At 43.6% G+C, this 27140-nt stretch overlaps 1 protein-coding gene across 8 annotated transcripts in view; it reads right to left on the bottom strand.

The window, feature by feature from the left end:
• The window catches only part of Satb1 (SATB homeobox 1), a 91674-nt gene extending 64766 nt beyond the window's left edge, over positions 1-26908 (bottom strand). For 4 of the 8 annotated variants that reach the window (XM_057751078.1, XM_057751083.1, XM_057751084.1 and 1 more), the window contains exons 1-3: positions 6500-6640; positions 3798-4042; positions 123-299 (exon numbers count right to left, since the gene is read on the bottom strand). In XM_057751078.1, coding sequence (XP_057607061.1) covers positions 123-299; positions 3798-4008 — 388 coding nt within the window. In that variant the 5' untranslated portion in view covers positions 4009-4042; positions 6500-6640. Of the gene's footprint in view, positions 1-122; positions 300-3797; positions 4043-6499; positions 6641-7502; positions 7613-20219; positions 20335-26144; positions 26280-26837 lie in introns of those variants that run through there. The other 4 variants (XM_057751082.1, XM_057751081.1, XM_057751079.1 and 1 more) reach the window with 4 other exon arrangements.
• Between the last annotated feature and the right edge of the window lie 232 nt (positions 26909-27140).

Below are 27140 nucleotides of genomic sequence, written 5' to 3'. Positions count from 1 at the left end.
CAGTCTATAAGGAACCAACATAAAGCATAGGCTGCAGCTCTCTGGATAAAATGTTCTCTGCTTTGTCTGAGAGGCACACAGGAGCGCCAGCAACTTCCCAGCCCCGGGAGTGCACCTTTTACCTTTGGCCTGGGCAGCAGAGCTGTGCGAATAGCCGAGAGACAGCAACGCCATCTCTATCAGCTGGTTGAAAAGCATATCCTTTCTCACCAACACAAACTCAGCGTGCTCCTCCTTGCAATCATACTCAATGGCGTTTTCATAATGTTCCACCACACAGAAAACTGGGAGCATTGTTCCTATCAAAAAGACAGTGAAAAAGACAGAAACCCAACAATCTTCAGAAACAGTCTGCAAGGGGGACACCTAAGCTTTGAAAATAAATCGTTTGCACAGGGAGAGAAACAGCAGAGCTCCCCAGGCACACAGACAAACATGCAGTTGCTCACTGTTTCAAAGTTGCAAAGGAAATGCTTCCATTTCCTTCACTTGAACTTGGTCCTTTGGTAACGCAGGCTCGCCTCTCGTTGTAACAGTTTATCTCCAGAGCAGTGAGCGCACAATCGCTTCTCTGACCAAATAATAATGCTGCTGAGAGACAACCGAGTGTCTGGCCTTACAGCCCCTGTCTTCAGAGGGCCCACCTTCCTACTGTATACACGCTTCTGCCAACAACAGCTTTCACTAGCTTGTGTCCAAATTATCTGACCATACAATCATTTCTCTGCCCTTTGCAGTATTTCCTCTAACTGGTTCCATAAAAGGAACACAAACCCTAACCAAACCGATCCTCACAGACACTGTTTCAAGGCACATAAAGTAGAAAACTGACACTTCTGTAACTCCCTATCCCATCTGCCTGAGGAAAAGGACAAGACAGCAGCCTAAGTCTTAAACACTGACAATGTCGCCCCAGGAAATACGATAAAGATGGCAGAGAGGAAGAGGAAAGCTGGCCTTCCTGAGAGGCACGAGCAGCAGACACCGATGGTCTAATGCATCTCTGCTGCCTTCCTTCCATTCACTGCAGCAACTCAGCGGCCCAGGCCACACCACTGTTGGGAAAGAGGCTTGGTCTACAAGCTGGAAGCCATCTACGGTGGCAATCAAGGTATTAGTGCAGTGTGCTGTCAGATTTCCAACAGTTACAGAAAAGGGTTAAAAACAGATGCATCTGAACAGTACTGTGGCACAGTGCCAGGAGGGCATCATCTTTAGCATAAATGATGACAAGGGTTACTTTAACAGGGCACCCAGGACCCCAATTAGTTCTACAGTATCCCTGCCTATATCGGCTCCATAGCCTGGACTCGTGGACTCACAGATCCCTAACTTGGGAAGGTTTCAGTGCCTACCGACCGCTGCTGAGAACCAGCATTCTCCACTGCCAGAGAGACCCTTTACAAATTCTCTACTTGCTTGTTTCTGCTGAACAAAAGCCGGCCATAAAACAGCTACATCTTCCCACATGTGTGTCTTCACCAAAGCTCTGTGAACTGTTCACAAGAGATTCCAGCTCTGACAATTAAACCCCTTTAGGTTTACTCAGAAAAGCTCGCAAACTCATTCGGAAGTACCAGCAGGCTAGGCATGAAAAACAAGCCGTAGAGCTCGCCAATATTCTTGTCATTCATTCAGCTGTTTTATACCAGAGAGAGAACCCGTCAGGGATCAGAAGAGAACTTGGGGAGACCGCAGCAAAAATAGCAATATGCAAACTGGTGATTTCTTCCTTGGCTTGAAGGTATTTTGGCAAAATCTCTTAAACAAATAAAAACACCCAAGTCCTTTTTTTAGTGCTTTCTCAGCTTAGCCACAATTTTTATCTAGCACCTGTCAAACAGAAACCATGCACATAAAAAATAAGATTTAAAGAAAAAAAAAAAAAACTACTGAAAGGCTTAGAATTTTTTGCTTTTTGTATTAAGCACAGAACCTTCCACAATTAAACTATATTTTTAAGATATGGAATTTTGAATGTAATACATTTTTTAAAGCATTTGAGCAGGAATGAGATGATCAGGCTCTGGTTCCTTCTCTCTGTCACTGTTATCTGTTGGGTTAGCAAGCCAAAAACATGCATACTGGTTCCTCTCTCATGGAATCAAACAGAGGTGTCGAACAGGGAGTAGCTTCTCAGAGCTCAGCACTATGAAATAACTGAAACCTTTTCCAACCACTGAAACAGCCTGGGTTGACTCTGCGTTTGACTGATCAAATTTAAAGGTGCCTTATAGATAATAAAGGTGGCTACAGACACGGTAGCAAGGGGATCATCTAATTACAAACCCGGTGCTAGAGCGTCTCGAGAACTGTCACGGTTGCCCTCCTGTTAGAGGGAGTAATATTAAACAGGAGCCTTCGCTGGGCTGTCTGATTATTCAAGCTGGTGTTTGGCCAGACTTCCAACTACAGCAACTTCCTAGCCCTCCAGCATTAGAAAGGGAGAGTACTGGTCACTGCTGAAAGTTAAAAATACCACATGATTTAAACCTGAAGGCAGTCTTAGAAGCTTTTGCTGGAGGTTTATGAGCCTGTGTAAACAGCACGGCTGCCATAAGGAGCAGTGGAGTCTGTAGAATCCTTGTCTAAAACTGTCCTGGCATTAAAGTTTGCTGTGCAAATATCACATAATACCAGAGACAGCTGAAATCTCCTATTTAGGAATTTATGGAACTTGTGTGTTTGCAGGCGTCAGAAAGTCTTTTTTATAGAGCCTCGGTGCTACACAGTACAATATTAATGCACTCTGTTTGAAAAGCCATAATAAATTATATTTTTAATGCTCTTACCCTGGCTTAAAGATGCATACATTCTTGGCAAACAATCAATAAATAGGGTAATCACGAGTAGAGGCCAAAGAATTTGCTGAGGTGCTGTTTTTCCATTTTTAATAGATAAAGATCTAACAATACGGACTGCTGTGTCTGTTTATTTCAGGATCAATATATTCTTTGTTTTCACCAAACCAAGGAAAAAAATAAATGATTGTATGGTAAATGTTATGCATCAAACACAATGAAATTCCTCAGCCCCCTAACTTTCTCTACTTAATATTCGGGGTTGGTAAAGATGGCATTTTTATTCTTTGCTCAGAAAAGCACACACAAAAAAATCTGACTCCTATGTATTATTCAATGAAAAAATAAAGACAGCCCACAGAGGAACTGCCCTGTTGTAACAACACAGACTAAGTTGTTAAAACTCCATCAATTTCATCTTGGTAGAAAATCACTTGTTTATTTTTCCCTTTATAAACTTGCCCAAATTTTCCTTTCCTTTACCAAAAATTCTCAAGTATAGCAGAAATTAACTAGAATCAGCAAGTTTTTCCACTGTTAAATAATTACTTTGCTCTTCAGAAAATAAAGCACAATAAATTACATCACAAATCTTTGATCTCATGTCAGACCCATGTCCTGAAATCCCCTCACAGTTAGTATCTCAGGAAAAAACCTGGGTGATTCTCAAGCAAACTCAGCGTTTTACTCTCCATCAGGGTAAGTTCAAGGAGCAGCCACCTGCACATCTGTGACTACAGTGCTCTCCACCTTTGTAAGGAAGACTGCAGAAAGTCTCAGACCTCCAGCCCTGAGGAGGAAGAAGCGCCACTCAAAGACAGCACTCACGCTTTCAAAACATGATTGACACTACAGCCCAGGATGCCACTTAATTTCACATCAGAAAGCTACCTAGAAAAGGAATATACATGGCATGTTCCAGCCCTACACCTCCACACAGGGCGGCCTTGGGCAGACACCAAACAGCTTTCCAGGATTCGGCTGGCAAGTATTTACCTTTTCTAAGGTTGGCTTTCATCAGATGGCCCGAGTGTTTCAAAGGCACTCCCTGCATCTTTGCACCTGTGCTCCCAAGCCTTCCTCTTCCTAGTGGGCTCCCGTTCTGCTCCAGGCGGGCAATCTTGGCTGGTGGACCCTTCGGATCGCTCACATTGTTAGACATTTCTGAATGCTCTTTCCCCTGAGTTGCCTCGTTCAAATGATCCATACTCAGTCACTGTCTTACAGATCACCTGGCAGAACTGGAAAAGAAGACGTTATCAGTGGGTGGAGGGCTGTAGTTATGCCTGCCCCATACACGTCTCATCCCTAGACATTTCCCTCCATAAACACATTTATTCAACTACATAATGATCTACAAGGTTATGCTTCTATCTAAATTAACAGAATACTGTGGAATCTGTACCAATGTACGTGAATAAAACAGTAATTCCTCAGCTAAAACTATGAGAAAAACGGGCTGACTTTCAGAACAAGAATACCATAAGGTAAAAAGATAATAACAAATTATACTCATGTACTCTCGATTTTTAAAAAATTTAAAAATTCACGACAGGCTATGACTATAATACTTGTAATGGAGGATGGAAAGATTACAGTGTGCAGGACCACGCTTCCTAGGAGCTTACACTCTAACGTGCATTGCCATCTATGCTACAGATGAGAACCTCAGAACATCGCAAACACCAATGCCACTTGCTTTGTGAGCTAAAGCAGCGAGAAGTTTGCTGCTAGCGAAGTTTCAGGAGTTCCGTGCTGTTAAAGCTCTCAAGCCCTGGACAAACGCATGACAGGATCATTTCGCCCCTAAGCACACAGGAAGGAGTGGAGCGCTCCTTCAAATGTCCCATGTCTTTTAGCAGGACAACTTGTCTTCTGGAGTTAATATTTAGGTGTCCATTGCTAACAGGGTACTGTTAAATTAAATAGCAAAAACCCTTAAGATATTTTGTGATACACACAAAAAGTGAATGTGTGAAGCTCGCTTTAAATAACCCTAACAATATTGACCAAATACAATCTCTAGTATTAAAAAATAATCAGGATACAAGGAAGTTAGTACCATCATAATTTCAGAAAAATGTCAATTAGACTTCAGTTTTGAATACTTCTTATAATAAAGCAACTGGTACAATATACCAAAGTTACTTCTAAATTATATTTTTAAATAGAGGTGGTTAAGCAGAACAGGTAAGCAGAATTATGTTATGAATTTTCATTAGCCTTGAAGTACTGGGGACATTTAGGAAAGCCAGAGAGAATCTGACAGCATTTTTTCCAGCTGTCTAGTATTTTGAAATATCTTATATACTTTAAAAAATAATTAATATACTCAAAACTATTTGGACCTGGATCAGCTGATAGTTTGTATTAGCATGACTTTTTGATAGTTTTCTCTTATTAGGTTTACCCTACTTCATCCTATAAAACCAAGAAATGGCGACAGGCATGTGATCGGGCTTTAAGCAACCTTAAGAATGACAAACCAAGATCTACCAAGTTTAAGATACAATAACAGTTATTTATCTTTGTCCTCCAGGGTGCACACTGAGGGCTACAGGTTCACACCCTTGACCGAGGTCCCATCTGCTTTTGGCTATGAGGTTCGTTAACAATAAACGCATCCTTTTGAACCACTTTTTAGCAAGCTCACTCTTCCGTTCTCTTAAACAGCAGTCTAAAGCCAGAATTAGAATGATGATTAAGTTATTCAAAACACTCTTTATGTTTATCCGGACCACAGTGCAAGGCTGATTTCTCTAAAACTGACTGCCTTACCCTAAAGCAGAAGACGAATTTTAAAAGTATGAATTGAACAGAAAAAAATTTAACCCTTGTGGAAATTTGTGAGAAAAAAAGTGGGAGGGGAATTCACAACAGCATCAAAGTTAATACAGAGCGTATTGGGTGGTCACGAGGTGAGTAGCACCAGCTGAAGGGACTGCAATTTAAAGTCCTGACAGCCAAAACATCACATAGGTCATAAAACTGTTTTTTTGAAGAGACACCTAAAGCATCTACTAGACACTAAGTCAATTCTTTATAAGGTTTGCATTATAAAGCAAAATTACATGCACACAAAACACCCAATTTAATACTCCTTTAAACTCTATGCCAAGGTGAAAGTTCGTCAAACCTGAGGCTGGAGGTGAATCCATCCACTGCCAGCAGGCCTGCCTGGACTGACAGCAGCTGGGACTAACTGTGCTCGCAACCAAAGCCCATCTCAAGAGTCTGAGTTACATATTTTAAAAACCAGTTTAGAGCAATGTACAGATGGCACACAGAAAGAGGCTACTTTCCGCAAGTCCCATTTCCCTGTCCATAAACTAAGACCACAGAGGATCTTTCCTGAACAAGCTGATGAACTCCATCTCAGGAATTATTTCCTTTAAAAAGCAGGAAATAAAACTACGAAATTCTGATTACAAAAAAGTATATATATTGTCCTTTTTTTTTTTTTTTTTGCATCGTGGGATCTCTTTTCAAAGAGTTCCTCTTAGGGTCGTTTTCTTCCCGGCAGAACCCCAGAAGCACATTTTAGGAACCCATGCCCTTATCCATTCCATATGGCCGGCCCGATCCAGGCCAAGCTTTCGCTGTGACCTTTTAAAGAGACAAAGAAACAAACTACTATCTAGCAACAGCAAAGCTGCAGTTTTACTGAGTGAAATTAGCAAAACCGACCTGAAACTCACCACTTCAAAACTTGACAGCATATAAATAACAAAACAAAGGAGATTTCCTTTGCAGCCCGGGTTCTTGAAGTGAAGTTCAAGACTGGTGTTTCCTATGTCCCTTTTTATTATTATTATTTACAAAAAAAAAAAAAAAGCAGTAGACCTGAAGGCGACTTCCCCTGAAATTGTATTATTTTTCTCTTCCCTTACCCCCGCCCCGCTAAGCGGGGGAAGGGCAAAAATAAACAGCTAGGAGAGTAGATATTGGGGGGGGGGGGTGGCGTAAAAAAAGTCACAATTCGATAAACAGTATAGCTAGCTGGTAAAATGTCTAACCTCAGAGAACGGGGTTTGGAAGGGGAGGAGGGGAAAGTGGGAAGTAGGGAGGAGGGAGAAGGTAAAATTGATCTGACAAGTGATTCGTTGGGGGTAGGGGGAGTCGTAAAAACAAAGCGGAACCCGTTAGGAGCTGTACACTGGTGGTACTGGGGAGGAAAAAAATCACTGCGGACAAGGACCCCAGAAAGGGTGGGGAGGGGGGAAGGGACCCTTGCCCCCTCCTCTTTCTGAGCTCCTGGGAAAGCGTGTAAAGTCGGCTTGGTGTCACCCTGCCAGGCTCGTCCGAGACCCCGGAGCGCCAAGGAAAGGCCACCTCGCTTTCTTCCCAGCCGCCCCCTCCCCCTCCTCCACAATCGCGACTACGATTAACAAACCTTAAACTTTTTCCCCACCGCCTCGCACCCCCACCGAGGGTATCTAGCAGGGGCCTGAGAGGGTGAGGGGTAGAGGGTCGCGCCAAGAGCCCCGGGAAGGCACTAGAAGGCCACTTGGGAGGCCGGCGTCGCCGACAACAGCCCCGGGGACCCTCTCCTTGCCCATGGACGCGGGGACCCGGAGCGCCCGGGAGCACCGACGGGGAGGGAGGAGCAGGGGGGAGGGGGAGATCCGAGGGCAACCCCGCCGCCGCCTGGGCGGCCACTCGCTCCCCGCCCCCTCCCCCCAAAAGTCGCCAAGCTCTCACTCAGCCCGAGTCGGAGGTAAACAAGAAGCTCGACAATGGCAGTGGGACTTGGGGACGCAGCCGCCGCCCGGAGGCCCCCCAAAACTGATGCGGAGTTGCGCGGAGGGCGGTGGGTGCCCGGCTGCAGGCGGGGTCCCCACGCGGGCGGCGAGGCCGGTGTCGCCGGCGGCCCGGGAGAGGCGCGCGGGGGTCTGCGCGCGCCTGTGAGCGCAGCTCCCCGGACGGCTGCCCGTCGCTCGCTCTCTCGCTCGCTCGTGTCCCCTCGCGGCCGCTCTGCCCCCATTAAACCAGGAGTTGACTCATCCCGGCCGCGGTGGCCGCTGCCGCGTCGCGCCGGGCTCCGCGCGTCCTCCCGGGCTGCAGCCCTCGCCGCCGCCGCTGCTGCCGCCGCCGCCGCTGTGGCTGCCGCTTCTTCCTCCTCCTCATTTTAATGCGAGGCACCGGCTGGCAGCGCAGCCTCCTCCGGGCCGCCCGCAGCCTGCTACCCCGGCGGGGCCGCCGCGTCCGGGGCGCGGGAGGGGGAGGGCGGGCGGCGGGGGCAGGGTGCGGGAGGGCCGGGAGGGACCGGGCTCAAAACCCGGGCTGGAGGGCCGGGATCGGGGGAGGGGCGGGGGCGGCGGCGGCGGCCCGGGAAGAGCTGAGTGGGGCGCGCGCTGGCGGCCGGGCGCGCGAGCATCCGTAATGAGCCGCGAGCGAAGAGAGGCGGGCGGCCGGCCGAGTGCACACAATGCCCGGCGGCCGGGGGCGCGGGGAGGACGCGGGGGCGCCCTGGGCAGGTGCGTGCGGGCAGCGCGGAGGAGGGGCGGCCCGGGGACCCTAGGCGGCCCGGAGGAACGGGGCGGGGGTGTGCAGGTGGCACTTGAGGTGGAACGCTGCCGGATGTGGCTGGAGTGCCTGGGCGGTAAGGCAGTGAAGGCGAAGAGCCTGGGGACGCTCTCCCTAGTACTTGTTCTCAGAGGAATGTGGTCTCTAAACTGCCACGAGTGACATTCACTAGCAACTGAGTAAGGGCTCTGCGAACAAGTAAGAGTCACAGATAGTCAGATACTTTGGAAACACGCGGCCCGTAGTGCTGGAGTTAAACTAAATTTGGGTCACTGGAAACACACCTGACTTGCTTTTACAAAGGAAAAGATGTCATCATTCTTAAAATACTTCCCATCGGGCGAATACAGGAAAGTTTGGATTGGTGAATGCATCTGTTGTAGCAATAAATACTTTTTTGTGATTAGGAGAAAGTAAATACAGTCCACATAAAAATGAACACCGTAACATCTCACGCAAAATGCATTACTTAATCACTAAGGTATTTCCACCCGAAAGCAGTGCATCAAGCAAGCGCCAATGTTACACTTTTAAGAACCTATTTTGAAGAATGCAGTAGTAGGGGAAAGATGTAGGACTGAAAAACACTGTGCGAGACAGTTTTTAAAAAGCAACAAGTTAGGACAACCGCAGAGATAAGGACGAGATATGCAAATGAAGCTCTTTAAAGCGACCAATACACTCTAATGCACACTGTTTACAGTAGAAATCTTAAAAAAAAAAAAATCAGAAGGTAGAGGAGATTGTGGCCTCCTGGGGAAGGATGAGTTTAGGAGAAGCACAAGGAAAATAGATTGCTCCTAGAGCACCCGCCTAGGTTTTACCCACAAACCGGAAAGGTTAGTCAAAATCGAGGAAGGCAACTGAATCTTGGCACCAGTGCCTTGAGCCAAAAAAGAACATGTGATAGTGAGACAGCCACACCGTCCAAGGCAGGGGAGAAGTTTAAACAGCCTTCACCACAGTGGCTCACACTACCTTTTTTTAAAAGTTGAAATGTGTGGGAAATGTGGAGGTTATTTACAGTATAATAATCAATAAGGAAAATACGAATACAGCCAAATATAGCATTTGTGTGGGAGTCTGTATTGTGACTGGAGGCTAAACTTATTTTGAAAGATATTTGATATTTAAAAGAACAAACATAATTATCATGATAAGAACAATGATGTTTTTCAATAGGATGCATTAAAATTTCAGTCTCCAATGTGGGATATCTGAATAGCCCTTCAATTGGTAATGCCTGACGTGTTTCCCTGAAACCTGACCTTTCTTAGTAGGTACAGTGTGTTCTAGTGTCATGCTGGATGAATTAACAAACAATAATAGAAAAGAGAGAAATTATACTGGCCTACAAAGGCAACAATATGTCACTTGCTCCTGCAACTCTACTTCAGTGGAATTCTTAGGAAAAGACAGAAGGAGCAGATGAGCTAACTGCTGATCAGAACGAACTTTGAGCACAAAAGACAAAAGGGTTTCCTAAGATGCCGTATTACAACACGGGAATGAAAATATTGTAAAATGTTTCTCTGATAATTTTACACGAATAAATATGGCAAAATGCCTGATTGCCTCAGTCTCATGATGACCTGATCAATGCTAATGTATCCTGGGAAATTTTAATCTGAACAGCACCTTTTATTTGGGAATTACCATCTATTCATAAACACAAAATATAAGAGTATGTAATAAAGATTGATATGTCCTTGGAAAAATGATAGAATGGATGAGCATAATGGCATCAAATAATGAATTTGTTATAAAGAGTAACAATATAGTAAAATCATCAATCAGTCACACACATTTCCCTATTTATCCCAGTTCTTTATCCCATTCTTTATGTTTTTAAAGGCAGAATGGGTAAAATGGCACACAGCTGATACCTAGTGATATGCCGCAGTGACGGGCTTTATTACTACATATGTTCATGCGTGTGTATATGTGTGTGATCTTCCTCTTTAATACACTTACTAGAGCCACTAAGTATTGGCCAATAAAACTCGATCAACATACTAAGAAAAAAGAAAGTTAATTATATTACCTCCCAAGACCTACGTGAGCCTAAGCTCTCATGCTGCGGGCGGAGGGAACGTTACCTGATTCTACAGGGACATCTCATCTTTAGCCATTAAGATGCAACGAAGTATTGAAAAAAGTTAAAAGAAAATAAAATGTATAGATCTTGCTATCAAACTGGAGAATTTCTGCAGCCTCAGCCCTGTAGCACCAGTGCATGGATGCAGACAGAACAGAGTGCATCAGCCTTCTTGCATGTGAAAAGGGTGTGGAAACTGGCTACACCGCGGAAATGAGCGTGGAATACTGTAACAAACACACACGACTGTCAAAAACTTAAAGGACTGCTGCGTGTTTCAGATGTTAGCCAAAGGCATTAAAACACATTTAGAGTTTTGAATAGTGTATATAAGCAGAGAAAACAGTTAGAACCAGACGGCTCTCAGATACAGCAGCAGCGTCGCTGGTAACTGTTGGTAACACAGACTCACCAGCAGGATGCTTTCTATGGACGTGCTTTGGTTTGGATTTTATTTTTTCAATTCAAATACAGTTGGCTAACTCCACTCAAAGCAGCTCAATCTATGTAAGACATTGCTTTCTTGTCTTCTCTTTGTTTTGGCTCTAGCTGCAGATGCTGTTTTCTGTGTGTGAGTTTCTGGGACTCTGGTCTGGACTGGCCATATAAGGATGCCTACTCAAGCCGTATGTTTTGCTATCATGTGTCTCATTTTGTCTGTCTGGGATGTCAGTACTGATTTCCACATCATTTTTTAAATGGACCAAACACCAACTTGCTAGAGCAGGGAGGAAGCTCTGGGGTTGCAGCCCAACCAACTTGATGGAAACATATTCTGGAGAGGAAATGCAACATTCTATAAACATTTGCAGCCTCCTGTCTCAAATTATCTATGACCAACATCATGACATCGCCTTACAGTTTGAGAAAGAAGCATGCATTCTATGTCTGCATGTACTTTATAAGCTACAGGCCACATTTTGGAGGTCATGGAAGGGCATACTCTGATGTCTGTAGGGTCCTGTGGCCAACTTGACCCAGCCTTCAACTGGGGAAGTTCAAGTGCACTGCCTCGTGATTTTCTCTTATGAAAGTCCCTGACTAATCCTACGAGAAGTTATGGGCTTTGTATATATTCTTGTTGGAATCTGTATTTCTCCTTTGTAACAATCATCACATGCATAATCAATTAACCATCTGAGTGATTATTAGTCAAGCAAACACCTCCCATATCAGGCTGCAAGCCCTATGAGTGTAAAAGTCTCCCCTAATTGCCATAGCTTAAGAACTGAATACAGTATGCTTGCAATGTTTACATTAGACTGCATATAGCGGAGTAAAGAGCCCTCGGTGTCATCTGCAATCAATCCTCACCATTAACTGCACTGACAGTGCTTAAGTATTGCAGAAGTGAGAAAGCCCAATACTGCAGAAGGTTATTACACTGCTTAATTTTCAATAAATTAAAATTACATAAAATTTACAAGTTCTTCCAGCCCACTTCAGGTGTTTCATAGATTCACATAGCTAGTGGCTCTCACAACCGCACGGTGTAGACTGGAGAATACTCGCTCCCCGTTACAGAAAGCCCTACTGGACAGTACTTACCTTAAGAACTGAGAGCTCAGGATCTTCTCCGAAGGAGTCTTCCAGGTGCTGACTGGCTTTCAGACATTCTATTGATGTCTGAATGGAGATCATTTTCCATTTTAAAATTAGCCCATAGATCTGTAATGTTACATGGAGTGAGACTAGTGTACCACTGAATACAAATTTAAGATAGCTTTCCAGACATGTCTGCACTTGAGAGGGTCCTGTAATACAGCTGCAGCAATATGTACTTATAAATGCTGTTTGTTCTGAGTACTTCAATATCATATACAGGAAGTTATAAACCACAGCCATTCCAGCCTTCCTCCAGCTTCCTCGTGACGCTAGTACAAACAAACCCCTTAGTGTGGATCTTCGCACACCTGTAACTGTGGGTACGCTACTCAAACTAGGAGAGCACTGCAGACAAAGATGTCAAAGGCTGGAAAAGGTGGCAGGAGAGAGCAAAATATAATGATGAACTTCAAATCCAGATCAAGGGTTTGGGGTTTTACCTCTAGTAAGTTGGTTTTGGTTATAGCCAGACTGATAGTGATCAAAATTATGTCCCCTACGACCTCTGAGGTTGGATGTAAATGCCCAAAGGTAACTTGTGATAACAGTACTAGCTGTAATGCTGGCAAGGCAGCTGGGCCTGCACACCACCAAAATGAATTTTTGCTAGTAAGGATTTATTAAGCAAAAAATTTTCAAAACTACCTTTTTTTCCCCACAGATGTTAATATGAATCCTTCTTTGACAAGCTATAGTGGAAATAATTTTATCAAAATTGGTATTTCTATCTACACCCAGATCTAAAATTGAGTAAAGGCCAGGAAAGATTCTGGCAGTTGCCGTTGAGTGCACCTAGTATAGGGTCACCATGTACCTATGTTTTCAGATGCCTGGTTTTATATTATGGCTTCTGAGATGAATGAACTTCAGGCTCCTTTCTCAGTTAAGCCTTGTTGTCCAAAACCTGGTATACTGCTGTGGCTTATGCTTCTCCTTTCTCTGATGTTCATCTACGCATCCTACCAGGCCTGTAGCATTCAATATTCTATACTAGTCGTCTGAACTGCAAGGCTCCAAGCATCTTAAAATTTATTACATGTGTGAACAGCCCAGGATTCTTCACTGTGCCTCCCACCATGGGAAGAAATCCTGGAGAAAGGAGTGCTTGAGAATCTTAGGAGGGAAGGCGGGGTGGGGTCACAGGCCACTTCAATTGAACGGAGTGACTGAAAGTGTGGGAGCTGGGCAGTGTTTTAAGATTCCCAGGATGTCTCTGCTAAATGATCAAGTCTGTCATAACCTAGGCCAAATTTTGGAGACAAGGACTCAAATGGGCCCACTAGGACACCCCTGAACTGAGGTTTTGTAACCTAATTCTGGGACACTCAGTGAGTACCAGCAGTGAGTGCTTCAAAACTCAAGTAGATGTGCAAGCATTTGTTTGAAACAGACAGACACAGGGGTGGGCACAGGATATTAGATCACCAAGTTGGTAAAAAGGGGTCTGCTGTCCAAGGAACCATGATAAATTAGCATTTGGGCACTTGCTTGAGATTTACTGGGGTGCCAGAAATCCTATGCAGGTATGTGATTTATCATCACAGACATAAGCGACTAACCACAAAATTACACATGGAAGCTCAGTCCTACAGCCAGTCTGTTATTTACTGGAGCCAGAACTATCCAAGTTTCCTCTAAATCTTTTTTTTTTTTTAAACAGTTGAATGTGATTTTTTTTTTCTCTCCTAAAAATCACTATTTAACCCTGAGTGGGCTTTTAAAACAACTGAAAACTTGTATTTTTTTCTCTTTTCCTGACTATTCCTGCATTTTAGCAGAACTCCAGATTCCAAGCAGTCCCCGCCCTGGATGCCCTGAAGCTCACTGAGGAACACTTCAACCTTATTGGGAAGGGAGGATTGTTGGGAATTTGGGAAGACTCGAATTCCAACAAATTCCAATGAATTCCAGCAATAACCCTCCCCTACCTTTAGTTAGGACATAAGCCAGACTTCCTTAGAGATGCGGATATTACTACGAATGTTTTCTAGTTTAGTTGCAGAAATGAAGAGTTTGACACCACAATAGGCCCAAATCCTAGTCCAAATTATGCCTGTGGAGGACATCAGCCAAAAGTGTTATCTGTTCTGCCATAGCCAACAAATGCCACCGGACACTAGCAGGGGACAGTCCTCTGCAAAAGAGAGCCACAACCAGAGACAAACCTTTTTCACTTGGAAAATGATTAGACTCCATTTTAATGCTTAAAATTTGATAAAGTCAAAGGGGAGGCTAATCCAAAAGTAAAATGACAAATGGCTGATGGAAAGGATTCAGAAGAGACAGTGGTGACGGCTGTTCATGATGTGTGAATATAATCCACATTACCGGACTGTATCCTTAATGTCATCAAAATGGAACATTTTAGGTTATATGTTTACCACAGGAAACAAATGTAGACAAAATGACAAATCAATCAGCTATTCCTGGGAGTAGCAGAAAACATCATGCCAGCCTCAGACAAACAATGAACTCCATGACACTGAACAGTCTCCCCTAGTCCAAGTCCCAGGGCTTTGTCCTTACCTGCTAACAGCTACAGCCCAGTCTGTGCCAGATTATTCAGTCACAGGATGTGTGTCTGACCCCAAGGATAACTAACCTGGACTAATGATCACCAACCAACATCTCACTCATTTTGAAGGTCCGCCAATGCAGAGGATGCTTCTCTCTTAATGTTTTACACACTGTCTTAGCAAAGGAGGGAGAGAGCCTGGAACAAGTGAGCACAGGCAGTCCAAATTGTGTGTCTTTTTCAAAAGCATAACAGTTACCTTCATAAAGCAGTACATCTTCCCTTAGTTGCCCAAGTAGGAAAGCACCATTATGAGGACGCTATAATGTAGTCTACATAATAATCTATAAATTGTTTCTATGTGAAGCCTTTAGACTATTTTTTAAAAGTTCTTAAATATAAATTTATTTAATTTCAGATTCAGTCAGTTACCTCTGATAGGGATAAGGATCAAAATAGTTAACTTTTTATCCAACAATTACAAAAATTCTTTATATGCTATTCTCTCGCTGACAGAGTATTTTGTTATCTATTTCTGTTGGTTTTATGTTAAGGAGTTTTACATTAACAGTGGAATTTTTAATGAACTAGAAATTAATTTATAAATTATATTTTATTCATATTTATATGGATGTATTCTGATATGCATGACTAAGTAATATTAATATGAAGTGAATCTAAATTAAAGATATACTTATTATGTATAAAAGCACTAATTATTATAAATAGCTTTACAGTATAGCTATAGAAGGCCTAGTTACCTGTCTTGAAGGCACCTCATTATTAATATGTTTATTGTGAAACTTAATTTATTAAATAACTAGCATGGACTATAAATATACATGTATGTAATTACAGCTGATAAGAAGGCTTATAAATAATACCATACTATAACTTTAAAGAAAGAACTAGAGGGGGCTTGAGAGATGGCTCAGCAGTTAAGAGCACTGGCTGCTCTCTCAGAGGACCTGGGTTCAGTTCCCAGCAACCACATGGCAGTTCATAACCTGTTTGTAGCTCTAGGTCCAGGGGTCTGACACCCTCACACAGACATACATGCAGGCAAAACATCAATGTACATAAAATATAAATAAATCATTTAAAAAGTTAAAAAGTACTAGAGAACCTTGGGGCAATTTTTTAATCATTTATTTTTACTTACTTTGCAAAGGTTTTTTTCATTTGCATTATATATATGCACATGTTGGGGACAATCCAACAGCATATTTATAAACAACTTTGATTGGGATCAGCTCCGAACTGTCTGGAAGCTGCACTGCTTGGATAGATAGATGGTCACTACCAACTCTTGTCCTGTTACTTCTACAGTAGAAGCAATAATCCACATTCATTGTACGTTTAATAAAAGTGAAACTTCTTCTCTCTCCTTGGAGGTAATTAAGGCCCTTGAGACCAAGTCTTGTTCACTTTGAACAAAGGGAATTTATCACTAAAAATTGACAAAGGTTCAAAACAAGTGTAAATGTGTCTTTGAGGCTGGCAAGGGCCACAGTTTAGGATATAAGACCAACTCTTGTGGTATTCTTAATAGATTTGAAAAACCCAATTGTCTGGCCAATATCCAAGTATGTGTAAACATCTATGTGTGTATGTATACACACGCATGTATCTGATGTACATATGGCATAACATGATAAATGGACAGTTAACACTTGCATAACATGCAAGACTTGATTACGCAATTAAAAAGTGGGAGACCACTGTTTTCATCAGAATCCCTTTAAAACCCACAGCTAATGTAACATCCTATTATTAAGCAGCTCTCACAGAAAGGGTATTTGACAGTAGAAAACAAGAATTAAGAAAAGGGAGAAACCAGGTGTGGGTCTTCCTTCCCATTCCACTATCCAGCTGAGTGGCCATTAGCTAAGCATGATTCAGAGCTACAAAATGAAGGGACAGAAGAAGATGCTTAGGGCCAGATCAAGGTGTCTCTGCCTTCAATGTAAAAACTAAATTCACTTTAAAAAGGAAATAAAGACACAGAAAATTTCTCCCATGCTATATTAGATGTTTATCTATATATAAGAGACAGGTGTCAAACAAACAAATTAAAAAAAAAAAAAACCACTAAGGCAAAGAGAAACTTTAACTCACCAGATTCCATCTGTTACATTTGAATTCATGCATAATTGATTTTCCATGACTGGTAAGTTCTTTTCTCAGTAGCCGACCACAGTTTCTAAACATTATGTATTAAATCACTACTAAAGTAGACGACATTTCAGAAACAGCAAGGCAGAATAAGAATATTTTAGATGAAAAATTACATGCTGGTTAATAATAATACAGCTGACCTATGTTTAAGGGAGAGAAATTTTAATCATGTGCATATTAAATATTAATAACCTATTCTGTTATTGTTATAATAAGGTTAAGTAGGCTTCTCCATGCTTAAGGAAAGCGAGAGAAAGAGAAACACATAATAGTACAAAAAAACAGAGAGACAGGAGACAGACATAAGGAAAATGTGTCAATAATAAACAAGAGGAAATGAGAGAGAAGGAGAGGATGAAGGTGGAAGCTAATCTCTGTGTCATTATGACTGCCAGAGTACTGGCAAAGAAGCAGCATCCTTTTATTTCAATTTTAATCATTTCTGAATTTTAATACCCAGCTCCTTTTGTAATTCTCCTGGCATTCCCCATATGCCTCCACCCCAGCCAAAACACCAGTGTAAATTAAATGGCAGGCAACCACACTGCTGATGTAGCCTTCTCAAAGAACCTACCAGGTGACCAAACGCAAAAGGTGAGCCTACCTGACATCCCTCAGGACCTCCAGCCAATTAACTGCCTTAGTGTCTGCTACTTTCCTTAATTTTGAAAGGACAGTGGTTAGGGAAGCTACAGGAAGAATCGTTAAAAAAAAAAAAAAAATCCGCAAGCCAGTGATAATACAATAATCAGTGACCATCAGGGCCTGGAAAAATGAGTTTGCTCTCACTGGCACTAAGGAGCATCACATGATTATTTAATTACAGCTCTAATTTTTGTCTCGTGGATGGCAACATATCAACAATTAATAGGGCAGATAGAGGAGAGTGTGTTTTAAAGAGACAGAGTGTGTGTACTAACACTGTAGGTCACACAGCAGTGCACCAACTAAAGGATGTGTGTGTGTGTGTGTGACTAAATAGAAATGCCTTGCAAATAGTCCCACACATGCTTCAAAAAGATGATAAAATGTTTAAAAGAAGCGTCCTTTATAGATAACTTTCAAAGCATGCCCGTAACCTTTCCGAGAGTTAACATCAAGCTAACGAGCCCTGCTACTGGCTCCGGGTTAAGTTTTAGGGAATAGAAGGAGAGTCTCATGTAAGCACCCGAATCCTACCCTGTTGGTAAATGAGGTACATAACCACAGTTCTTTGTCTTCATATGTCCATCATGGCTGACATCTGCTTTATGGGGTCCTGAGAAAACAGCACTATATTGGAAAGAGGAGGTTGAGATAAGTAATCGTTCCACTCATCCCCAGTATGCTGGGCTCTGGAATATCAGCTAGACCCAACATGGGGGCTCAGCAGTAAATGCAGGGCAAGGCTTTGGGTTGACTCTGGTGAAGTTTGTTAGCACAGCCTGATATCAGAGAAACCTAAACAGAGATTTAACTTAATCCTAAAGGAAAGATGGTGAGGATAAAACAGAAACTCTAACGCTGCTGTGCAAAGCATGATGGCATACATACTTACAGAAGAAAACATTCAATAATCTACAAAACTGGGGTCATGGGAGGACTAGATGCTCATACAACCTCAGCAATAGCAGGAAGCTAGAAAGAAACGCCTCTTTCTTCAATAAATCTTTATCAGGATGAGCTACATTCAATATTTACCTAATTATTAATTTTGCTCTCCTTAAATGAGTGCTTACTATATGCAAGACAGAGAATGCTAACTGTTCAATCTCTCCTATTTAATCTGTTGCAGAAATGTAGCTTCTACTTAATCCCCTTTTGTAGTTTGATACCTTGTATGGTAATAGATAACAACAGTATCTAAAAACTTGTCCAAGTAGGAATGCTCCTGTGTTTTTAGATGCTCTCTTAGGAGGTTACAGGGTCTACAAATCCATGGGAAGCATTTAGTTATTAAAACCCTGTGGTCTCTGTCACTTACTGTTTTGCTGATACAGAAGCCTATATTTGAGACAGAAAACCTAGATTTGAGATTTAGACAATAAAATCATCACTGTGGTCAACTGTTCAAATATGTTTTAAGTATTGGCTTATATGGAATTGAGAATAATGTAAATTGGCTAAGGGACATTGACTACAATGATTCCACAAAAATATTTATCAGGCTAAATCAGCTCAGTAAGCTTCTGATGGTCCACATTGGCCAAAGTCATCAAGAAACAAGGAAATGTGGGCGTCTCAAAATGCAGGATAGAAAACCTAACACCGTATCGTGGTAACTGTAGCTAATGCCAGGAGCAAGAGTCACGGAGCCAGTGCACAAACAAAAGCATTCCATTACTTGCAGAAGTTTTAAAATTAATGTATTTTAGTGAAAACCTTTGATGGTTCTTCACCAAAAATGTGATTCCATACATTCGAAAAGGTATTTTTCAAGAATCTAGCAAGCAGCAGCTTGTATGCAAAAGTATACATCATTCCTTCTTAACATGGTTGTTAATATACAGTTAACATGTCTCAGAAAAAGGCTGTAATTAACTGTCTACTGCTCTAATAACACTAATAAGCATACAGTATCATTAAAATACAATGACTCCATACACACTAAGGCTGTCATTTTTAAACTTTTAAGATAATGTTCTAAATTGTTTCTTAGTCCTCTTAAACCATCAAAAAAGTAGCTCGCCTCTCGGAGTTTTGGAAGCATAGTTATTAAAATAGGGCTCCTGCCTCCCACGGACTAGGGAACTCTTTTACCACTAAGCAAGCTACCCATTGTTTCACTTACAGAATATTTAAAAGATAAAAGGTAAGCATTCGTATTTTGTCCTTCATTCATTGGTAAAATGTTTTCTTAGTGAAGGAACAGCTTGCTAAATATCAAGAATCACATAGAATTAACTGTTGTGATCGTCAATGCTTCCCATTGTCTGGCTCACTGGAACAGAAAAACCCAATTGCATTCAACATTAAACAGCTAATTATTGTAACAATCTACTCAAGGATACCTTCATTTCAAACAAATGTCTATAAACAGTAAGTGTTATTTTATTTATAAAATTATTACAATGAAATATTTATAATGTAAAACTTGTTTTACCTTAAAGTCTTTCTATACTAAACATTAAAAGGCCAAGCTGTCATGTACACCCTCTTACCAGCAAATCATAAACCCTAACTGAGATCACAGAGGAATCTCTAGCTATCAGCTCTGGCTTCCAGGAAAACTGCATATGAAGAATTCCCTACCACACAGATGACACACTGTCTTTTCTTTAAATACCTCGAAGAATTCCCCTCATGGGGAATACTAGGACATCCTACCCCTCAACAATGAATGTCCTTGGCTCCTGGCCCCAATTATCTGTAGCTGAGAAAAAAGTGACATCCCCAATATCCGACAGAGAAAAATGCCCACCAACATCCCAGAGCCAAAAGCCTGTCAGTTACTGTGGCTGCAACCCTGATTCTCCACATGGGACTGAGTGCCTGTAGTAACTTTTCTGACTCTTACCCTCTCGGATACCAGAGGCTGATCTCCAAATCTATCCCTGGAAGAAAGGTCTTCGATGGGACGACAGTGCAGAAGTTCTCTCTGGCAGGCTAGTAAGGCAGGCGCATCCCAAAAGAGGTGGCTACCAGTTGCCTAGGAAGCAGCTGGACCATGTCTGCAGATCTGAGGGTGCGTCACAAATCAGGTCACAGCTCTGAGTAAAGTCCACCCCCTTCATCTGTGTACAACGCCCTCTACTTCCGGCACACCTGGGTGGGGGGAGAGAATGGAGCAGTGGAGGGAGGTAGGCTGGCTTAGATCCACAGCATTCTAGTAGAGTCACAACCAGGTGGAGCCAGACAGCTACCTCTTCCGCAAGCCTTTCACCCTCCTTACTGGGACCTGCACCTCTAGATACTCAAGAATGTGTTCAACAATGAGTGGCTCTAAAATGAGTGCTAGGTAAAATAAAATAATATACACAAAAATGTTTTGTCCAGCATGGTCTTTCCTCCCCTGGAAACAGAGTAGAACTGCATGTTTGGTTATAAGCTACTTCAACAAATATCAAATAACTGGACCAAATAAATTCCAGCAGAAAGTAGTGATATAAATCCTGGGATATCACTTAACTGCTTTTCATCCCTCGTAACTGAACTGGATCCCCGATTAACTGAATCCCATCCATGAAAGTCCATTGAAGGAGGTGGTTAGAATTACTATTACAAGCCTGCAGACAGCAACAACTGTGCAAGTGATACAGAGTGACTTGAAGGAATAAAAATAGGCCAATATGCTAGAGAAACTCTCTACTACTAAATCTCACCCGGAATACATATACACACAATCTGTATCTATTTACTCTAAAATGAAATATCTGATCTTTAAAAAGACTTTAAAAAAATAAACAGCAAAAGGTACCGTTGGCATAAGATCAAAAGTACAAAATAATGTGTGTTAATGTGTTGATCACACTATGAAGACATCAAGTTTAAATAGACTCACCATTGAGAACAGCAGTTAGCAATGATATATAAATTACCATAGGAGATGCTTTTTCTTTGGGAGAGTGGAGAGAAGGAGCCCGTATAACAGATTTGATTTACATGCTTGCTGTATTAAGGCCATATTCCGCACTGATGTCAGAGGAGTATGTGGTTAGAGATTGACAACTGGGTACAGGCAGTAAGCTCGAGAGCTCCTTAGACAATTTAAACAACAATAAGCAATTTCTCAAGTTAATCATGAGTTTGGGCATTCAACTTTAGCAGGATGTTGAGGTTTCAGGGGGGCCTGAAAGAGAGGGATCTTGAATTGGAAAAGAAACAAGTGTGTTCAGTATTTTAAAATAAAAGTGGCTACAACCCTTCTTTTGAGGATGGCAGATTAACCACAAGAAAAACAAGAAGGCGAGAGTGTGTTTAGAGGAGCTGAGAAGCAGTCACTCAGCCAGGAAGCCCCCTTGATAGGCTTGTTTGCAGAGCTCCATTAAAACCTGCAGCATTCTGTCCAAGAACTGGAAAGGCAGAGCCCATGTCACGGGCGTGATCTAAGGAATCAAATAGTTTGACCGATTTGGAACTTTGTAGAAAGCTAATTTAGTAAACACATACTTGACTGTGCTTGCACACATGTGTGCACAGGATCCTCAGGATGGCTGTGTTCAGTGGCCTGCCAGCGTGCGGGGAGCCAGATGCTGCAGTGAAGTGCAAAGGAAAAGTGCCCAGCGTTTCTCCCAACTAGTTTCACATGGCAGGAATGAGAAGATGAAATGATTCTTCTTTAAAGTTTTGCCACTAGGGAATGGGAGGAAAAACTCCTCTCGAACCCTTCCTCCCAGCCAGGAAGAGTGTGAATCCCTGGGTTACAGCCCAGGTAGATATTAAAATAGAGACAGAGCCGTTATTTAGTGGTGACAGGAATATAAATACGTGCACTAACCTATAAACTGGTATTTACTTCAGGAAGGTAAGTAATATTTTTCCTCTGATTGCTGAGCTGTCAGTTTAATGCAGCGTAAATAAACAGTAGGAGCCTGCTAGCTCCAAGTAGGAAGTGCTCTTGCACACGAGGAGCAGATTACTGAAGCCTGGTGCTCATCATGCTGAAACATAACTTTCATTTTACCAGAAAATATACCCTACTCTGGGTTATTTTTCGTGCCTGATCTATTAATTAACTTAACTCTATTCTGCCAAAATGTAAATCAATTTGTAAAAAAAAAATCACCACAGAGTTTTGGAATATGAAAACCAAATCAATTTCAAAAGCAAATACTAAAAATGAATGCTTCATATAATAAGCACAAGCTATTTAATGGCAAAAGGATAAAGAATATATTTAAATAAGAGAACTGAATAACCTGAGCTATTTACTTAACACAAAATCTTCCTCTTCTGCTAATTAAAGGCAACTGGCACCTCTAATATTCTGTCACCTTATGCTAGTGTGGTCTCTCCATATACAAGCAGAGTTTGCTCTCTGGAATGTCTGAAGGGAAACTATTTATAGGAATTAAGCTGTAGTGTCTTATTTCAATAGGAAGAACTCTGAATATTCCAGGGCGAGTAGCTAGGTCTGAAGATCCTTCTAGCAGCATTTGTGTACAATGTGCTTTCCTTCCTATGCTGCGCATGGCAGAATGCAGCAACTGATTTTCGCTCCTATATATGGGTGCCGAGAAAAATATTTTATGGCCTCATTTTAAATGACAATTTATCTAAGAAGTATAAAAGGGCACTTGGTGAGGTCTTCCATGTAAAACATGAACACAGTTCTGATATCCAGTCAATAATTTTCAAAAGAAAATGAGGGATTTTTAAAAAAAGAATATTTTTGCATTCAACTATAATGTCTAGACATAATTAGAAGATTGATTTAGTCATGTGCATTTATGTACTTCATCAGTTCCAAGTACTAATATAATATTAATTGCAATCATCCAAGATAACATGTATGGAAGAAATGATGTGTTTCTAAGCAGGGCCTCTCTGTGTATGTCCTGTTTGGAAATTCACAGAGCAGGTGGGAGCCGCTAGAGTGCTTTAGAGAGCCCCTGCTATATACCCATGTTGTGTTTAGCTTAGCACTGTTTGTAACCAAAAGATTTCTACAATAATGAGGAACAGGTGCCTGTCACCTGACCTTTTAGGCCTAATTTACAACCTACAACCTGTCACATGAAAAAATAATTGAAATTCCCTCCTAGATTTTCAGACCTTGCTAGTTTAATGTGTTTCTCAGCCATCACTCTGCAGCAGCTTCTCACTCAGTCACAGGTTCATATAGCTGGCAACAGACTTCTTTGCAGAATAAACTAATATTCATTTTGTTGTTGTTCTTGTTTAAGATGCCAGGAGACAAAGGAACTACTTTTGTAGATTATCAACCAAAGGAGAATATATTAATTTTTTACAAGTGAACAAAAGACATTCCTTTTGAATACTTTTACATACAAAGAACTATTATTTATTACATATTTCAGCTTGTGGGAAAACAAGGAATGCACTGATTCTGGAACCAACTATGTGGATTTGGGAAGTTCTCTAGGTCTTTATCATTGTTCTCCTTCCCCTGCCTCGCATACACTTAAAGAAGCTATTACTTCAGGGAGGAAATCCCTATTTGTTCTTTTTTCATCCATCATCTGTATTCATTATTCAGAAAGGAAAACAAAATTGAGCAGTGATTTTATTTCTCTTGCATAACCTTGTTACATGTAGCCATATTCAAATTTAACAATGCTTTGTATTTTATTGCTACTGTTTACATATTATGTATTACATATGACTGAACAACTCTACATTTAAAATATTGCTTCCATTAGAAAAAAATGAACTAATAAGTGTCAAATAGAGATGAAGAATAAACATTCTTGGTATATTTATAAGATGCGGTCATTTAAAATGCACACAAATAGGATGCATATTTTTGCTACTGTTGCATGTTACATAGAATGCACATTGCTTAAAGTGTATTTATTTAACAATGCCCTTAACCAAGTTAATTAAAGTATTTCTGCCTGGTGACTGTGTTAAAGCTTGGGAGGTATGAATGATGCCATCAGTTACTTCTGCTAAGTTAAGTTGAAATTAAGCACTTATTATAACCTTTCCTAACAATGTGAGAAAGACTGAGTAAATATATTAAATTTGTTTCACAACAGATGCTTGGGTTGTTAATATTTAAGATGCCTATTCATGCTATTCCTGTCTGCACATTTGTCAAAAATGTAAGCTTGAATGCTAATGTTTGCCAGCAGACTGGAGCAGCCAGTGTATGCACTACCACTATTCTACTAAAATAATAAGCCATAGAAATAAAGAGCCGCTGCTAAGTCAAAACACAAGTTCTACATGGAAGATCCATAAAGGTTTTTAGAACCAACACCTCAACCCTGGCTTTCCTGGGACTTAAAGTATGGCCTGACTTTATTTATTTATTTATTTATTTATTTATTGCAGGAGAATCTGACTACAGAATAAATCTCACTCTTTCAGAAAATCCACTTTGGATAAGGTGTAAATTTAAGTAAAGTTTGGGAGGCTGAGCTACTGTCAGCAGCCCAAACACTGTAAATTCCAGATACTGCTTAAGGACAAAACCTGACTCCTAGCAAAGAGACCCTGACTCAGGCTCAATTCCCTCTTCTGTCTTTTTTGGAAAGTCGGGTGCTCTGGCCTCCAAGGCTACAAACAAACATGGAACCCCCCATCAATCGCGAGCAGACAGGTTCTCTCCAGGGAGCCAGGTGTCTTCCCTGTCCCTATGGCCAAGTGAAATCCAAGTCTTAACCCTGGGAATCCAGTACGCCTCAGAGAAAGTTCTCCCTGGAAGGACGCAGAGGTCAAAGTTGTCAATGGGCGTTTTGAGAGAGATGACCCCGTGGTTGACATCTTGTTAAGTAAAATCTGATCCTAGTGGAGGCCGGGGCCAAAACCTACCCTGAGCTTTATGCTGCTCTCCGCCCTCGGTGTTCTGTGTTCATCCCAGAAGGGATCTCTTTAGCGCCTTTTGCTCGGCACAGGCACACGCACGTGTCGCTCTCCGGACCTGCCACCTGCCCCCTCAGTCCCTTGCATCCCAGCTCTCCAACCCCAGTTCGGCCGCCCGGGGAGTTCTGCAATGGAGGAGCACTGGGAAAGGCCGCTGCTCTTGAGTGTGAACCTTCACCGGGAAAGAAGGAGTTGACCCCAGGGCTGCACCTGTGTGGCCACAATTCCAGCTAAGACAGCGCGCATGTTCCTCAGCCTCCCGCCCAAGCCCAAGCCCGAATCACCCTCCAGAACCGACCCGCGATTGCCGGCGAGGGCTCCATAAGCGCTCTACTTCGGCTCTCAAACTCTGGGCTCCAACTTGAGAGCCCAGCGCCCTAGTGGTTCCCGGGATAGATAAGTTGCCACAAACTTCCCGGGCCCCTCTTCACCGCCACCCGCCACCAGCCAAGCAGTGCTGGTCGGGAAAGGATAGGGGGAGATGGGCCGGGATGGGATGCTGAGTGAACTGTAGATCTGGCGCGCGACCTTTTCACTCCACCCGGCACCTCGCCGCCTTCCAGGTACCAGGGCTTACAGAGTGGCTCCCCTTTCCCCGCTTGCCCTCTCAGGGCTTCCCCACTCCGCCTTTCTCCTCTAAAGAGGGCCGTCCCCACGACCTGTACAAAAGTACCCAACCAGAGTCTGCCAGGCAGGTGTGCGAAAGAAGCAAGGACACCAAGAAAGTACGCTTCCCGGCCATGGCCCTCACTTTACCAGCCCAGTCCTCCCGCGTGCCGGCGCGCGCGCGAGAAGGGCCAGCAGACCCCGGCACGCGAGGGGCGCAAAGCCGCCCCAGCCGGGGCCGCCGAGAAGTTTGGATCGGTTCCGCATCCGCAGAAAAAGGAGGCGAGCCGAGCAAGAGACCCAGAGCGTGAGCAGCACCGTCAGGGAGCAAAGGAGCGGGACTCACTCAGGCGTGGAACCGGGGCAGCGTGGGCCAGCGGTGCGGGCCGAGGCCGGGTCGGCTCCCCGCGCGGGCGCGCCGGGCGGCGGACTTCCCGGGCGGTGGCTGCAGCTGCTGCCACCTCCCCGCCGCCGAGCTGCGGCCGCCGCGGAAGTTAATGGCAACTTGACTTCAAGTTGTCTCCTCTCCCCATCCGAAGTGGGCGTTTAAAGGGGGCAGAGCGCGGCGAGCAGCGAGCGGGGAGCGCGCGGGGCCGAGGGGGAGGGGAAGGGGCGGGGGCGGGGCGGGGCGCGGGAGGGGGCGCGGGAGCCGCTCTGAGCTCGCAGTGTACAACGCGGCACGGGCGATCGGGGCGCCCCCGCGACAGCCCCCCACCGCCGCCCGGGGGACGCGCGTGCCAGACGCGCCGCGCAGTCGTCGCTCTCCCGCTTGGGGGGCTCGGGGACCCCGCAGCGGGAGCGACCGGGCCCGGCCTGCCTCCCCCGCGCCTACGGCCGCTTCTCCCCCTGGCGGCGGGATCCTGGGCGGCCGGTGGCTCCGAGAGCGCGCCGTGGAGCCCGAGCCGAGCCGAGCCCGAGCCACCGCGGCCGCCACATCCCTGCGTGCCGCCCGGGCGCGGGGTCGCTGCGGGAGAGCGGCCCTGCCCGCCGCCAGGGTAAGTGTGGGCGCGCCCCGGAGCCCCACAGCCCGGGCCCTCACCTGCACTGCCCCCGCCGCGCACCCTTGCCGCCCGCTGCTTCCTCTTGCTGTTGTTTGCCTGGGCTTTGGGGGTGCGGAGTGGGGCACTGGTGTGTGTGCCAGCAGAGGAGGAAGTCAGGTGAGAGGCCCTGAGCACCCCCCCCCCCAAGGCAGCCTATGTGGGGTGTGTCGCTCCCCAGTAGGGGCATGCGGGCCAAGTTTTCTTCAGTGTTGATGAAGAAGAGCTTTCCTAGAGGGGGCCTCTTTCCCTTCAAGCTGATGAGCTTCTTCCCATCTTCTCTCTGGGTATCCCAGTCCCGGAGC

The sequence above is a fragment of the Chionomys nivalis genome, chromosome 19, assembly GCF_950005125.1.
Source record: "Chionomys nivalis chromosome 19, mChiNiv1.1, whole genome shotgun sequence".
Classification (NCBI taxonomy): domain Eukaryota; kingdom Metazoa; phylum Chordata; class Mammalia; order Rodentia; family Cricetidae; genus Chionomys; species Chionomys nivalis.
The sequence above is the reverse complement of the archived record's forward strand: the minus strand, read 5'-3'. Positions and strand labels throughout refer to the sequence as shown.